This window comes from Eumetopias jubatus, unplaced genomic scaffold, assembly GCF_037043125.1.
Source record: "Eumetopias jubatus isolate StellerSeaLion01/CBP00866 unplaced genomic scaffold, mEumJub1_p1.0 scaffold_15, whole genome shotgun sequence".
Classification (NCBI taxonomy): domain Eukaryota; kingdom Metazoa; phylum Chordata; class Mammalia; order Carnivora; family Otariidae; genus Eumetopias; species Eumetopias jubatus.
The window spans coordinates 83832939-83849975 of NW_028274821.1; the positions used below are offsets into that span (position 1 = coordinate 83832939).

The window sequence follows — 17037 nt, forward strand, 5'->3', positions numbered from 1 at the left end:
AAGTTCAAACCCTTTAACAAGGCTTACAAGGCCCTGGATGGCCTGGCACTTGCCTGCCTACCTCAGCTCTCCCCTCTCCCTTCAGCTCTGTGCTCCTGTCAGATACTGAACTACTCATACTTTCTGGAAAACTCCATGGTGTTCATTTTAAGTCTTTGTCGATGCCGTTCCCAGTTTCCCTGGCTTCAGTTTAGGTAGACTTCCTCTTGGAAGCACAGCCTCAAGGCTAGATGTGGTGTCTGCCCTACCAGACCCATGGCATCCCAAATTCACTGCACTTACTTTCCACTTGTCTGCATCTGCTCCAGACAAAACCCTGTGAAGGCAGGGATTATGTGACATTCACGATTTCATACAGAACTCCTTGCATGATGCAGTGCCTGGGTACGCAGAAGGCTCTCGAAACATTCCTGTAGAAGGGGATGTAGACTGCATCCTACCACAGACCAGGCCCTGGGACATGCTGGGCACATACAGGACTCCCTTATTTAATCCTTACCACAATCCTAAAAGATGGATACTAACCACTATTCCAGATGAAGAAAGTAAGATACAGAGAGACAAAGTATCATGCCTGAAATTCCTACAGCAGGGGAGCAGTCCAGCAGAGGAATGACAGTGCATTCAAATTCTACAAAAGTACGGCTCCCATCCCTGACATAGTCTCTCTGGCACTGCAAACCAGGAGACAACAGGGCGAGCGCAAACCAGTTTTGTTGACATTTTCCTTCCCCAGGTGATGAGGATGATGAGCCTGACAACCTAAGTATCTCTGAAACAGAATTCAAAGCCATCAGCTTATCAATGTAAATGGCTTTAAGGCCATTGAGGAAATAAAAACAGCAATGGTTGTTGATCTCTGTTGAACTCTATGTGCCAGGAACTGTGCGAGGCACCCAATAAGCGTTATCTCACTGGATCCCCCAACAGTCCTTTAAGGGAGAGATGGCCATTGCCCTCACTTGATACATAAGACAACAGAGGTAAAGGGGTCAATTACGGTTCCCAAGATCGCATAAGCAGGAAGTAGGGGAGCCAGCACCCGGAGCCCACATTCTAACCACTACACTTCACTGCCTCTGTGTACAGGTGGAGCAGCATCTACAGGCTAACCCGAGCCTCCGTCTGGAACCGTGCCAGGGCTATCGCCTTTCCTTCCTCCTCCCTGAGCATTCTGCCACCAGGAATGATACATACATGATATCCTGCATCCATCCCTCATGTCGCTCTGAGGCCTGGACACAGAGCATTGTTTGTGAGGCTTGGAAAGGAAAGTCTTCATTTAACAAACAGGAGAAGCACCATCAACCAGATGTGACCTGGCACCTGCTACCAGCCATGGCGCAGAAGAGGGGCAGCAAAAACGTCTCCTGAACTGAACTGAGGTTGAAAGAATGAAAGGAAACAGCCACTGTGTAATCTGGCCACGTTTCGGTACTTCCTAGCTGCCAGCTAACAAGATCATTCTCTCCAAGAAGAAACTAGGTCTATGCCAATAGCCTTGGCTATCCTGCTAACTTACCACTAGCCTCAAATTAATGTTTGCTTAAATGAGAGAAAGAATATAAAAAGGCAGAAGGAGGGGTAAGAATCATGATCAACTATAAACGTGTCACTTTAGAAGGCAGGCAGACTCTTTAAGGGGACAAGGTTACCATTTAACACACAGCAAGGGCATCCTGGTAGAGCAGGAAGACCAGAATGAGGTCTTTCCCCAAAATAACTTTTTTTCAAATGAGAACACTAGGTTATAATTTATATTTCCTTTTGTGCAACAAATTTGAGTGTCATAAAAATGGTTAAAAAGTCTTCCTATGGTAGCTTTTTCTAAACTTTTATGAACATCTGCCACATTCATTTGAAGTTTAAAAAATTCTGGCACATATGCAAAGGCATAATAAGGTGCCTATAGCTTTCAAGAAAAAATAACAAGACAGTCAAAAATAAGCTTTTTGCTGAATTGCCAGTAAGAAAACTAGTGTGCGAGAGGAGATGGGCCTTCCCGAGCTCCTTCCTTAAAGAGCTTTCCTTTGGCCCCAGGTATGAGCTCCTCCCTGAGCATTACAGCCCATAGTTCCTGGAAGAAATCTCAGGAAAGCATTTCTTTCCCTTGAAGGGTATAATAGAACCAGATAAACCCAATCAAAAGGAATGACTAGAGCACTTGAAGTCTGAGCCGAAACCCACGCGAGGAGATAGACTCAAACCCATGACTGGGTAGTTCATGGCTGCCCAACACACCCAGGAAACACGACTTTGTCTGGAAAGTGGCTTAGCTGGCCTAAAGAACGGGGCGACAACTATTTCTGTTTTTCTTTTAGTGCTGACCACACAGGAGTTCAGCATGGCAAACCCCTCCCCAATTTCAAACAGGTCTAAGGTTTATCTTGCCTGGTGCTTCCTGAACCTTCTCACTTAAAGCCCTTCAAAGGCTGAGGAGAGTAGACTTGCACCCATTTACCTAAACGCAAAACTGTCTCAAATTTTAGCTTCAAAATTTATGTATATTTTGCAATGCATGTTTTACTACCAAAAGGCCTTTTCAAAAATGCCTTATAATCATATAAAAAGTCAAAAATTTACTCCATCTTTAAGTAAAATTATAGTGCTGGGTTCCCTGGAAATAGTGACGCCTATTGGAGGCTCTAAATGTGTTCTGAATTCCAGTTTTCCAAGCAGGCACTCAATCCTTCTTTTCAGAAAGCACCTGCTTGGCGTCCTGCTAGGTGCTGAGGACACCACATGAATGAAGCACAGTCTTTGTTCTCAAAGAACTCATACTCCTCGGGATGACAGAGAGGACAGAGAAGCAGACAGCTATCATCCAGATCAAGAGGTACAGGAAGTGAAAGATGACAACTGGGGGACTTCTGGGAAGGGCTGGAGAAGGGCAGGCTTAGCCACAGGGGTGTGTGGGGGGGGCATGTGTGTTTAGGGATCACTGCGAGCACTGGCTAGCAAGGGACAGTGAGAGGACACGAGGCATGACAGCGGCGGAGGGACTGACCAGATGTGGGGAGGGCAGAGAGAGGTGGGCCGCAGAGGTACAGGGACCAGGCAGAAGGCACTCCACCAAATGTCGGGCCTATGCCTTGAATTTCATCTCCATTTTCATCCCTCCACAGCCTAGCAAATGTCTGGAACACGGAGGCCTTCATTTTGCTTATCAAATGAACGAGGAAGGCTTCATAAGAATCCAAGAGAGCAAAGAAAGAAGATTAATGAAGGCAGTGAGGAAGGAACAGGGTGAGAGTCCCGGTCAGAGACATGGTGACTACTTAGAGAGAAAGAACTGAAGAAGAGGAGCCCTGAGCCATGTTCCGCATGTCCCACCTTGGTGCCTTTGCAGGCAGTGGTGCCACTCACAGGGATGGGGAGCACCGGAAGGCTGTGTGTGTGTGTGTGTGTGTGTGTGTGTGTGTGTGTGTGTGTGTGTGTGTAATGCACTGTTTGGGGAAGTCTGAGTTTGAGCCATCTGTAGTACATTAGGTGACAGTCAACTGGCACTTGAAACTTTGCATCTGAAGTCCACAGAAAGGGACGCCAGTGTTAGAATCACAGCCGAGAGTCACTGACATTACCTCGGTAGCTGAAGCAAAAAGCCTTATGCGAGAAGACCAGAGGGCATGTGGAGAAGAAAAGCAAGCTAAGACTAGAAACGTGGACAATGCTGAAGGTAAAGGCACATGAAAAGGAGTCTGAAAAGCCCGTGCTGGAACAGTCTGGAAGGCAGGAGGAGGGGCAGGAAAGAGCTGTGGACTCTGATAGACCAAATGGTCTTTAGATTCGTGTTTCAAACTCTGCAAGAGGAGGCATGAAAGGTCAACGAGAAAGGATTCGCTTTCAATTTTTCACACAGGAGCTTTGAATACACCCCTAAACTTGACAAACAAAGGTAAAACACAGAAGAAATCTCTTCAATCTGATCTAAATACACCATCCAAGATAGTCCATAAACTGTGTACTGTATGTGCTCAGGGCTGGGTGATGACAAGGAGGAACTGTTAACAGAATGTAGGAGCCACATGGCCGTCCTGTCAAATTAGAAATTTGAGCAGATTTCTGTGGTCTATTTTGATCAAGATTCTCAATGTCAAACAAACAGGTTTTTCGATAACCAACTTGTTTCATTTTCGTAAGCACAATAGCACAGTGTGCAACAGTTAGTGAAGAAGCAGGTGGTCCTCGTCGACGTGAAATGAAGGGAACAGAAGAAGAGAAGTAGCACTTCCTTTAAGACATGCAAAGCATCATCACAGACGGACATGGCTCTAGATTTTCCCTCTGAGAGCGTATCTCCTGTGCAAAACAGGCAAGCCCCCCACCTCCCACCCTGTCTTGCTCTAGTACAAATTTAAACTCTCTCTTGAGGAGGGAAAAGCTTAAGGTTCATGTCTACGAACCAATGGCACTTACAAAAGCACAGAAAAGTCCTTTAAAAGAACTGCTATCTAATTGGTACAGCCATGCAGAAAGCAATCTGGCACCAGATTCATAGCTTTGACCAAGCATTTCTACTTTGGGGGTTCTGTGCTAAGGAAATAAGTCAAAATGCAGATAAAGCCTTATGCATAAAGATGTTCACTGAAATGCTATTTATAATAGCGGAAAAGGATAAACAACCTAAGTGTCCAACAATAATAGGAAAATGGATAAGTTGTGGTATATCCAAACAGTGGGCTGACAGGCAACAAATTAAAAATTATTATTACTGAGAGTAGATTAAAAACATGTAGAAATCCCCATGCCATAATGTTAAGTGAAACAGACATAAAATTATACACACACACACACACACAACCGGTTATGCACATTCATACAAAATATATATTCACAGAATATAGACTAGGAGGAAGAATAATGAAATGCTAACAGTAGTTGAATCTGGAAATAATGGTATTGTGGGTAATTTTAACTTTCTTTATACTTCCTTATACCACATGCTCTACAATGAAAACGTAATACTGTTATAGTGATTTAGAATAAACATCATTTTGAAAAGCAAGCAATTTCCCTTCCCTCATTCAAACCCTTAAAGAACCCCTTCCTCTTGCCTCTTTGAACCTCACTCCCTCACCCATGAAAATTGACAATCTCCAAGCAAAGTAGAAAAACACTGGAAACCAGAGCCCAGTGGAAAGGGTCTCCGCTGAAAGCTCAGCTCTGTGCACCTGGGAGGGGGCTGCGTATGAGGTGTTGCTTCGACATGCTCCCATGTGCAGAGCTGTGAATCCAGAGACTGTGTCTTTTCCATTGCCACATAGCAAAACAAAGCTGCAAGTAGAGAGATCTGGGGAGGAAAGGTGCCAACTTACCTCCATTAAACTTAAATGGATTCCTATGAGGTAGGGCATGGGAGCACTGTGAAGAGAAACAGAGACACATAGCTGCTTTAATGTCTGTTGCTTCTGACAGAAAATTACAGATGGTTCACTATTTGGAGAAAAACTGTTTTAATAAACGTATGCACAGTTACATTTCCTTTCACAACAAAAATCCTAATGTGACATTTTGTTCCCAAGCCTAGAAACTTCCGGAGAATTTCAAAATGTGGGCAGCATGAGAAGCAAGCATGGGTGGTGGGAAGAGCACCGACCTTGGCATTAATCCCTCAGGAGCAGCTCTGTGACTACACAGCCTCAGTTGCCTTACCTTTAAAATGGGATACTGGAATTGAACTGGCAGCTCATGATCAGAACGAGAGAATACACGTCAAGTGATTAGTATAGTTCCTGGCACAAATGGAAACTATTATTGCCACAATTACAACAGAAAAAGCAGTTAACAAGGTTGAATGGAAGGCATGATGTGTTTCGGTGAAGAATGATTGTTTTATTTGCTGTTTCCTTCTGCCATCCAGAGATGTGATCTAACTGTCCATTCTGACTGGCCTAAGTACGTGAGGAACTTCGAGCAAGCCTTCCCCCACCAAGTGCACACATGCCATCCAATGACACCACAGTTCACTAAGCCCCTTTCAACTGCTTCATTCACAGGGAGGGCAATGGTTCCCTAAGTCAGTGACTGAGCAGGAGTAGAGAACCCAACTCTTAAAACCTGGGCATTATGGACTGATTTCCTTTAGTTTCAGGAGTGTGTGTGTGTGTGTGTGTGTGTGTGTGCACTCACACACATTATCATTTATGATGCTACTTACCAATAAATGGGTTAAGCATTATATGAGGAAATTCAAATTCATCTTTCCTAATCCACATAACAATGGCATAAGGTAGGCGTTATCCCCATTTTACAGAGGAGAGAATAGCCCCAGAGAGCTTAAACCCCTTCTCTAATGCCATAAAACGAAGGAAGCAGCAAACCTGGGAGGACTCTGAAGTTTCTTCTTCTGGGCCACGCTGACTTCATAACACTGAACCTAAAATCCCTGGGCCCACCTCCCATCGATGGGACAGTAGGGGAGAGAGGTCAAGAAGCAGGAGGAAGAGAGAGAGCGGGCACCTTTTCCCCAGGTCTCTCCAGTACGTAACACATCCTATGAAAGGTGCAAAAGTTATTTTGTGAGCCTAGAGCAAAGATACCTGGCTCTGGTCAGGGTGACCAGGCACCTTTCCTCTGGGGCAGCCAGGAGACTGCAAGTGGATCTGTAAGGATGGCATTTCTTGGGAACAGGGTGGGGGAAACCAAAGGGGTAAGAAGTGAGAACGCAGAGGTGTGCTTTCACTTGAATACTAAGGAGTTTAGGCTTTATCCTGAAAGCAATGGGTAGGGAATGAAGGTTTTTAAACGTCAGATGTGCATTTTAAAATTGCTCAAACATTTAAAAATAAGAGAGGGCACAATTCCCTCATCACCATTCAACAAATAAAATTCTTCAAGCAAAAATCCTTCCCCAGAATATAAAATGTCCTCCTTACTATAGATCTCAGCAGTAATATATCTTGGGAGCCTGTAAAACAGACTTGAATATTAGCAGCACAGTTTGGGAACTATTCTTCTAGACGACTTTTGTATTTGATAATAGCCAAAGAAAGAATTATACACACAACTGCAGTGAAAGTGGAGTTGTCTTGTCTTTGTTTTCTTCTTCTTCCTCTCTCCTTTTTTAAAAAAGGTATCTGCTGTGCACATTCAGCTTCTCTTCGCTTCTAGGGGCAAGGAAATGCCCTATGATATTTTTTTCGCTTAAACTGTAAACCATTAGTTTAGCTGCCAGCTACACAAATGCTCAAACTTCCCAGTGTGCCGGGCTCTGCTGTCCAAGCTTTTTCCAGTGTACACTGAAATGAATGTGTTTCTAATTAAGTAGCTTCAGGAACGCGACAGCTTCAATGTCAAAAATACAAAGTCTGAACCCTGGCAGGAAGTCTTAAGACTGCAAATGTCTCATCTAGTGGAACCTTGCCTAATGTAATGAAAGGAAGCAGGAAGAGTGCAGAATTCCAGAAAAATGGCCACTTATTAATTTGTCCAGAAGCACAGCCTAACACATAGAAGGGAGAAAAACTCCAATCCATAATATTTAACCAAATCTCATCAACTTTTCCAGTTCCTACGTTTAATCATGCAAATGACAAAGGACGTGGAGTTTTAATTAGAATTTCAGAACTGAAATTCCAGCAAATGAGTTAATGTACAGAAAAAGACTGTTCAAACAAGTGTAAGAGGTGAAAATAAATACTGCAAAAGTCTCTGTATAACTAAAGGCTCTTACCTGAAAAAGAAATGTTTTCTAGAATTTTAAATATGTAGGTTTTAATGCCATGCCCTTTTGTCCTGCAATAAAAATCAGTGATACTCTTAAAGAGAGGAAAAGGAGTCTTGCAGAAGTGACTACAGATGCAAAATGGGACAAAGTGGGACTCACCCTTCAGGTATCATTAGGTAGGCATTTTTTTTAAGCCCAATAATTTCCCAAAGGGTAATTATGGCCTATCATAGAAGTGCAATTTCTTAGCCAAGTACTGTTAGGGCTGCAACAGCTCTGTATTTAGAAAATATTGAAAGCACATTTACTCCGAAATCACAGCAGCTCCAGGTTTTGTATAAATGCAAATTTAGACAAATACCCTTTACACTGTCATCATTTGCTTACAAAGCCTCAAATACTTCCCTGAATTGACTGCATTTTGCTCTGCAAAGATACTAATTACAAATTCCAAGTGGGGAGAGGAAAATGGGGGGAAAAAAAGGAAACCCAGAGTCTCCTTAACATCTCAATGTAGCAAATATGTAACTGGGTAATTCTAGGTGTGTTCTGAAAATTTCTATTCTCAGTAAACCTCAAAGTTATTGTAGCTACTGACTTGCTTTCTTTGGAAACCTCTTTTCTTTGGCTTTTTATGGTAAAGAGAAATTTGGGGGAGGGGGATCACATCACCTTAACGTTATTTTTATTTTCACACTTTTCTTATCCAGTATTGGCCCACATTTAACAAACATATTTATACCTTCGAAATTATAGAATGCATACATATTTTATTGTTTTCTCATTGGCTACATTAACGTCTCCCATATTAGACTACAATCTTTGTGATTAAAGACTGTAATATTCCACCAGGTATGGATGCAGTAAATTAAGGCTGCACCCTATTTCCAGAGTTAGATATTAAGTCACTTCCAACTTTTCATTATTAAGTCATGCAGTAATGAAAATGAACAACTTCATGGGCACGAATTCCCAATCATGGAATTACTAAATCAAGAGGCAGGGCTGTTGTGTGTGTGTGTGTGTGTGCGCTGTTGGTTTTTTTGTTTTGTTTTTTCTTTTTTTTACATCTTTTGTTATTTTTTGGCAAAGTGCTTCCTAAAAGTGCAGGACCTGCCCCACTGGAAATCTTCCAGGACTGTTGCAAGGGTTGGAGATAACCCATGAAGTGCCTGTTACAGGAGTAGCACACGGTAGGCTCAGTAACTTCTCATGTCCAGATGGGTTCTCTCTGAGGCCCTGACATGGCTGGTCCCACTGGACCCATTCGCTTAGCACCCAAAGAATGATTTCTTGTTCCTGCCCTGGTTTTGAGGGATACCTGGCAAAGCCCTGGTGAGGACAGTCGAGACTCCATTATGAGCGTGAGGTGCTTGCTATGCATCGTCAAGCACATGTGCTGCTGACACCAAGCACACTCTTGTCACTCTTCTACTCACTGAGCTCAGTAGGTTGCTTGACACTTTCTTCAGAAGGCAATCTTTACTCTTGGTTTTATATACCACCAAGGATGCAAAAGACCACAAGTAAACTGTAATTTGTTACTTCCTCACCACTTACAATGACAAAATTTAAAAATCACCTATCACTCTTGATCACTCACCTTAAAAGGAAAATACAGCAAAATACATTTATTTAAGCAATTCCTAAAACACTCCTTCAACATTCGGAGTTTGACCACCCTGCATCATTTTGATTCAGTCATCAACGTGCGTGTTTTCCCAAGGGTATCTCAGTAACAAGACATAATCCAACTTCATCTAGAAGCTACCGTCCTTTATTAGGTCCCCCAAAGAACTTGTTTGTTGCTTCTCAAGAACACAGCAATGCAAATATCTGTTTAACTAATAGCAAATGAACACCGTGCTGCTTTGCTCTGGGTGCCTTTCAGTATTCACGGTGACTTTGCATCTCAAAGCCGATTCCGAGTGCGTTTTTGGAGACATTTTAAATGGCAATTAGCCACAACATGAGTGGAACCAATAGTGCACATAATTAAAGCGGTGATCATATTAACAGCTCTGACCAAGTTCATACATAGGCAGGCCACGACAACTGTGTCACAACTGCCCTGTGGTTGGCCGCAACTGTGGGATGCCATCGTGCATCTCTGAATAGCGGGAATAGCGTGGCTCTCTATTAGGCCTTCGTTCTCGGGAACTACTGCACTGTCTGACTTCATCAGTTACATTCTGGAAGAGCAGAAACTATTCTTTCTTCCTTCTTCCCTGCGAAGGAAAGAACATCTGTTGCTGGTGTCAAGGCAGTGACAATATAATGACCTTTGCCTGAAAGGTATGTTTAATTTGAATCCTATTAAGGGGAAAAGGAACATTATAATATTTATTGAGCTACTATAACCCAGCTGCTTTTATGCATTATTTACACAGAATTCTCAAGATAACTCTCCAAGGTAGTGTGCTATTATCCACATTTTCAGACTGGGAAACAGGCTCAGAAAGGTGAAGTAACTTGCCCAAGGTCACACAGCTAGTATAGGGAAGCTGTAATTCAAACCCGGGGATGTCGGATGGCTATGCCCAGGCTGTCCCACAGCACACGCTCGGTACTTAAGCCAAAAGACGTGCTGGTACACCAAGGGGGCTACTCACCCAATCCTCCTTGAACTCAGGCCTGTGATGTAGAGAACTTTCTTACAGGTAAGTTCTACACACAAGCTCACTCCCCGTGTGAATGTGGCTTCTGCAGACTTATTAAGGGTCTTAACAGCCCCGTACATTATTACTGCACATTCACAATTTGTTTAATTCCTTTCCCCAGACAACTAGAGCTCTCTTAATTATGTTCCCCTGAGGTGAGTGGCTACTAATTGGAAAAGAGTCAGGTGAAATAAAAGAACACTGGCTGCTCAAATACATAAAATACAGCTTCCCAGGACAAAGAGGGAGGGGCGGGGGAGGACCTGTGGAGAGGTGGGAGGGCCCCCACCCCAGGTGAGCAACACCTCTTTGACCCCAGTAAGGAATTAGCTAAGAGCTGCCCAGGGACTTGGAAGGTCCACTGTGTTGCTTTTCTTTTCCCCATAAAAATGCGCAGTCAGCATTACAGTTCACACGCTGCAGTACCCAGTGCACCTCTCAGAGGCACGCACCTCCTGAATCACATATCCCGACTGGCCAAGGGGAGCCCGTAAGTCTTTCCTCAGTTCACTACTTTTAAAGGAAAGGAAAACTCTGAAAGAAGTCTTCTTCATTTGAGCTTTTCTTTTTTTTTTTTTTTGGAAAAGAAACAAAAGTGTAAACACAGCTTGTCCCTTGTAGATTCTGCTCGGAAATAAGGAGACAAGAGGTGGGAGAAGGAGCACCAACAAAGACCTCACAGCACGTCTTGTCAGAGAGCACTCAGCATCATAGCTCTGGTCTCACTGGGAGTGACCAGATGGACGGCGGGCAGGCCGATATCCTGGCCGGTGTGCACAGGGAGTCAGGCCCAGCAGCCACTGTCTACTGCACACCTGCAAAGAGCCAGCACTGGACTAGGGGCTCAACGGGCATCCTCTCCACAGACCCTCACCACAACAGTGTGAGGCAGGTACAACTGCTACCAGCACCATACAGATGAAGAAATGAAGGTCATGCAGGTCACACAACTCGTCAATGGCAGAACAGACTAGAACCCAGGTCCTTTCTGCTGAGACAAAACGAGCACACTGTTTCCCGGAAGTCCAGCCTTTGTGCGGCCGGTGGAAGGAGGAGGGAAAGGAGATGAGGTTGTCCCTACTCCGCGTGCTGAGGGCTGGCAAGCAGCTATGCCAAGTCGTAGGCCCCGTCACATCATGTCTAAGCACCCAGCTCCCCGCCTCCCCTCACCATAGGAATCCTCCTGTCCTAAATTTCTCTCTGAGCCCTTCCTCAGACGGTGTCCCTGGGCCCCAACCCCTCCTCCTTCAAGGCTTCTGAACCTCTGCTGCCCATCAGAGCAGAGCGCCGCTTCTCACGTAACCCCAGTGGTTGCGAACACCTCCCTTTTTAGAGGCTTTTGTGTGGGCTGCCCATTTGGCAGAAAGCACATGTACATTTGCATGGTTCTCCTAGACTGTCAGTCACAGGAGAGCCGAACGGTTTTCCGTTCGCAGAGCCAACCACGTGCTGAGCACGGAAGAACAGCGACAGCGGGGCTGCTACATACTGAGTGCACACCAGACACCAAGGGCTGTGCAGCAGGCTTTAGCCACCTTATCTCATTTAATCCCCAAATAATCCTATTTATACCATCCATTTTATAGATTAAAAAAAGGATTCCCAGAAACCTGCCCATGGTCACAGTTAATGGTGATTCCAGCTCAAATCCTTCTACTTCAAAGTCTCGTATACTACTCTTGCTTAATATTCTCTTAACCATTATGCTACCTTACCGAAAAAAAAAACACAATTATTTGACAATTGTAACTGAAAAAGCAAACAGCAAGTGGATACTTCACAGAATAAAACTGTTTGCCTTACTAGCTTAAATGAATGGGTATTTTTTGTTCTAAGTAAGATTTAAAGCAATTTAATACAGTAACAAGAGCAGGAAAAGAAATAGGGCAAAAGGAAGAAACGCAAGCCGGGGTGAAATTGGTGCTCTAGTTGTGTACTGTGAGGTTTCTTGCACACCTGCTGTGAGGGCCACAAATTTGGCTCTGAGCGCTCCAGGGAGAAACGGGATTATAATAGGCTTCATGGTGTCCATAGAGAAAAATCAGCTAGTCATTCAGGAGCTTGAATTTGAAAAAGGCAACTGGGGAGGGGAAAGAGAAAACGAACATCTTATGGTACATCTGTTATATGCTCAGTGTCTTGCATCTGCTGGTCAGACAACCGACAAATATGACTGTGTGTCAGGCATCACGGAAGGGCTGGGGATAGAGGGCACAGCAAATGGCGCAGGTCCCCGCCTATTCGGAGCTTACAGCCAACAGCAGACATGAAATAAGCGTGTTAGTGTATACGTGTGCACTGAGGTAAAGGAAACAACACAAGGTGCTGCGGGGCGGACCTGAGGTGACCTCGTTTCATTGTGGCAGCAGTCTTGAAAGCCTGAGCTCCATAATTTACAGAGGCATCTATGGCTCAAACAGGTTAAGTGACTCGACAAAGGTCACAGCTGGTGAGAGGCAGAAAATACGGCTTGAAAAGCAGAAGGGGTACAAATGCCATGAGTTAATCACAGTTTTCTTAGGGGAAAAAGTACTTAACTTTGTGCCTGGTTTCCACCCGGCCCTCCCTGATTTATGAGCAATAGCTTGGGATGAGGACCCATGAGAGGACAGAGCAATTCTAGATTGGGAGAGGAGGCACAGACTGCCTAGCTTCCATGTGTGCTGTTGGGAGCCAGCATACAGGGCTCACAACTGTGGGGCAGTGGGGTGTGCACGGGGTCGGGCACTGGGGATGGTTTGCTAATGCGACACATGTCTATTGCTGCAGCTGAAGCGTGGGGGGTGGGGGACAGGGTACAGTGCCCTTCTCAGTGTGGGCCCTATGGCTTCCTGGGGTAACCTTGGGGCTTGGGGGAGATGCCTTCCAGAGCTCCAAGCCCCCGAACCCAACCTAAATGAACACATGAGCTACAAAGATAAGGCCTGGATGAAAACCTGGAAAGGTCAACATCAAAGCCTGAAGTGGTCCGCCCTTTTGTGCCTCCTCAGTCTACCGGAAGGAGACATACTTGAAAAACATCAGGAAGGGCTCCATGGCTAAGACCACTGTAGCAGGAGAAGTTAATCACAGAGAAAAGGTCAGGAGACAGGGCTCTCTATTGCCCCAGGGAGTTCAATGAGAACCATAACAGCCAGAGCCAGCTGCAAAGGGAAGTCTCAAGTTGTGAGCCACCAGCCACCCATGAGAGTCTCATAGAAATGCAGGAATGAATGAGGGAAGAAAGAAATGAGGAGAGAAAGAAAGAGGTTTATGGATAAATCAAAAGAAAGTAAACCGCCCCCCAAATGTAAAAGTTTAAAAAGAGGGAAAGAGTTCTTTTTGTTTTTCTAGGACTAAGATATGTCACATGCCAAGATGCACAGCATCCAATTACTTCTTAGCCTAGCCTCAGTCTTTCAAATGTTTAAGGGTAAGAACAAACCCATTTCGTTGAAAGATCGCTCTGAGGCTAACACTGTGTTGGTGGCTTCATGTACTCTACCCTGGGTCAACAACTGAGAGAGGCAGGGACGCTCATGCCAAAAGTCCTGCCTGCCATTAGGTAAGGCACCTCCCCTGCTGAGGCATGATTGCATTACATGGTCTGTAGCTCCTGCGCTGTTAGTGACCAGGAACACGTCTAGAATGTTTGCTATAGAGACCACCACACTGTGCCATACAAATTCCACAGTTTTCTAAGTTTTGGGTCCAAGACAGGTTTCCAGGTCAGGGAGGAGTGAGGAATTACATACTGAATGTGTCTCAAGAAATGGAAAGCCAGGCAAAGGCTTGGTTGTATAAGCAGAGGTCAGGGCCGGCCATGCTCCATGCAGGCTAGTCAGAGACTAGGACAAGGAAGGCAAGTTGTGTTGCCCCCTGTCACATCAGGCAGCAGGACTGGGCCCAGCAAGGTGAGACCAGCAGACCAGGTTCTGACACTCAGATGTAGATGCAGCAGCAGAGGAGGTGGTGGGCCCACAGGGTGGGTAAGCTGCCATCAGGAGAGCTACCCAAAGGGTGGGTCGGTGAGCCGACAGCCACCATCCCCAACTGGGGAAGGGCCATTCCCATGGTAGAGGGGCACTATGTCTTCTCTAACCCTGCAAGTCTCTGCACCATTGTGGGCATGCAACGCTGAGGCTGGATGACGGCTGTCTTGCTGCACACCTAGCATCTGTGTCATCAGGGGCACCTTGGAGGGACCAAGTTAAGGGTCTGATGCCAACCACCTAAACGGCCTACTCATTTTCACAGAACATTTGCTTTCTGCCATATATGCTTCTGGAAGGTTAAAAAATGTCTATTTTTAAATAAGGACCAATTACCTTACTAACAATAAAGATTGTACTCAAAATCTAATGGATCTGGAATTAATGGTGATGGTTGCACAACCCTGCGAATACACAAAAACCCCACAGAATCGTACACTTTTAAAAAGGTTGTTAAGTGCTGCAGTATAGGAATTACATGTGAATTTAAAAAAATGGAGAACTTGAACCTATAGAATCTACAGTATCAATACAGATTCCTATGTAATCTATAGCACAGATAATGCGAAGAGCTCCCAGTCTCTTCTCTCTGCCATTTTTCCGCCAGGAAGACAGTTTACTCATAAATTGTCCAAAACTTCCTCCAAAGGCTCTTGGCATCCTTGGCTTTGGGTGCTGAAGGAAATGGAGGGGCATTTAAATGTAGTGACTGTCAACACCAAACAAGTTTTTAGATGCCAGGCTTTTCATAGACAACGTATTTTTAGCTACACTCTTGGGGATGAGGAAACGGGAGGCTCGGAGAGGTTATGTGATTCACCCAAAGACATGAATTCGGTGGGACCAGAGCCAGGATTTGGACCTGAAACTTAACTCATCTACTACTCAGCCTCCCTGTTCAAACCCCAGGGTCAAGTTTAGCCAAATCTTACCAAGGGATTTACCTGGAAATTAGAATTTCCCTTTGTTCAACCAACTCACATTGTTTATACACTTCCTGCCCATCAGGCCCACCACAGACCCAACTTCCTTCCTTCTGCTGTCTGAAACTGAAATCCTGGTCCATACCTTCTACTACTGCTCCCAGAGGAGCACCTGTTGCACTGCTTCCACCCCCTGAGCATTGGACCTGGTCCCTTGCTGCTTCTTAGCTGAAAAAATTTGTCCTCCTACTCTTGCCAGGACACCTGAATTCTTCTGTGAAGGAGTGTTTTATCAGATCAGGGACCATCTACAGATAAGCTCCTATCTTCCCGTGCCCAATGCCAGGGACATAGGAGGCACTCATAAATACTTGCTACAAAATGGAAATGACAGTTTTTGCTCACTTGGAATTCAATCTTTTTTTTTTTTTAAGATTTTATTTATTTGAGAGAGAGAATGAGATAGAGAGAGAGCATGAGAGGGGGGAGGGTCCGAGGGAGAAGCAGACACCCTGCTGAGCAGGGAGCCCGATGCGGGACTCGATCCCGGGACTCCAGGATCATGACCTGAGCCGAAGGCAGTCCCTTAACCAACTGAGCCACTCAGGCACCCTGGAATTCAATCTTTAACAAAACCTACATAGCCCAGACTTTGGTATATACAGGAGAATTTTAGCCACACCTGTCTACCTAATCTACTTCCATTTTACCTGGGTGTCGTGTATTTCAAATGGATTTTGCTGGGTCATTTATATATATTCGCATTAATAGACAGACTATATATGTATATACACATACATATATATGTATATATACATATACACATATATACATATATATACACATATATACATATATATGCACATACATATATATGTGTATATATATACACATATATATAATTATTAACAAAAATAGTATCTACTATTTATGGAACACCTATTTTGTGTCAGTAGTAATTATTATTCGTGTTTGACAGAAGAGAAAGGAGGCTCAGAGAGGTTCAGTGACCTCAAAGCTAGTAAATGGGGAAGCCAGAACCAAAGCCAGGTTTTTCTGTTTCCATCGCACCACACTTCATTGATTTCTATTTCTGTCACTAAGAATATCAATAATCCCACTAACTTTAGCATCAATTTATTCTCTATGCAAAATCATTGCATTGATGAAGAGAGAGATTAGACTGGACTCAGTCCCAGTCATCCAGAAGTCACTTCATAGCTTTGTCCAGACTGATGCCCCTACACCACATGGATTCTGCACCCTGTGATCAGGCATATTTCAGACTGCTTGCTAAACACTCTAGATGGAATACATGATGCAGCATGTGGGGATTGACTGAGAACCCAACAGGCAACATGGATAAAGAATCTAGAACTAGTATCTCTCACACAGAATCTGAGCATGCCCACTCTGAGTGGAAGAATGGTTTCCAGAGTCAGGAGATACAATGCATTTTACAAACACAACTGCAAAATTCAAACCTTAATTGTACACACAGGATATAATTTTTGGTTCAACCATGTCCTCAAGAGCATCAGGAGTTAGCTACAAACTTGGCTCTTGATCTGGCTGGCCTTTGGGGGACAGCATGAACTTGCCCTGATCTGCTCTGGAAATATTTTGTCACAAAGGCATGTTAACAAGTGTCCAGAATAACCCAAATATGCAATGCAATTTGGGAACTGACTTGTATTGTAGTCCTTATTTAGGACTACTTCTGAAGAGTAAGGCAGAAAAAGGAATTTACATGGGAAATACCACATGGTTTCTACTGGGACCCTTTATTAGCAACATTTAATTAGCATAGTGCCCGG

The 17037-nt window shown here is 44.4% G+C and overlaps 1 protein-coding gene across 5 annotated transcripts in view; it reads right to left on the reverse strand.

Moving 5' to 3' along the window:
• Nucleotides 1-17037, reverse strand: part of DENND1A (DENN domain containing 1A) — a 496855-nt gene that overhangs the window by 194272 nt on the left and 285546 nt on the right. For all 5 annotated transcript variants that reach the window (XM_028107675.2, XM_028107673.2, XM_088019125.1 and 2 more), the window contains one exon: nucleotides 5316-5361. In XM_028107675.2, the coding sequence (XP_027963476.2) occupies nucleotides 5316-5361 (46 nt within the window). The remainder of the gene's footprint in view (nucleotides 1-5315; nucleotides 5362-17037) is intronic.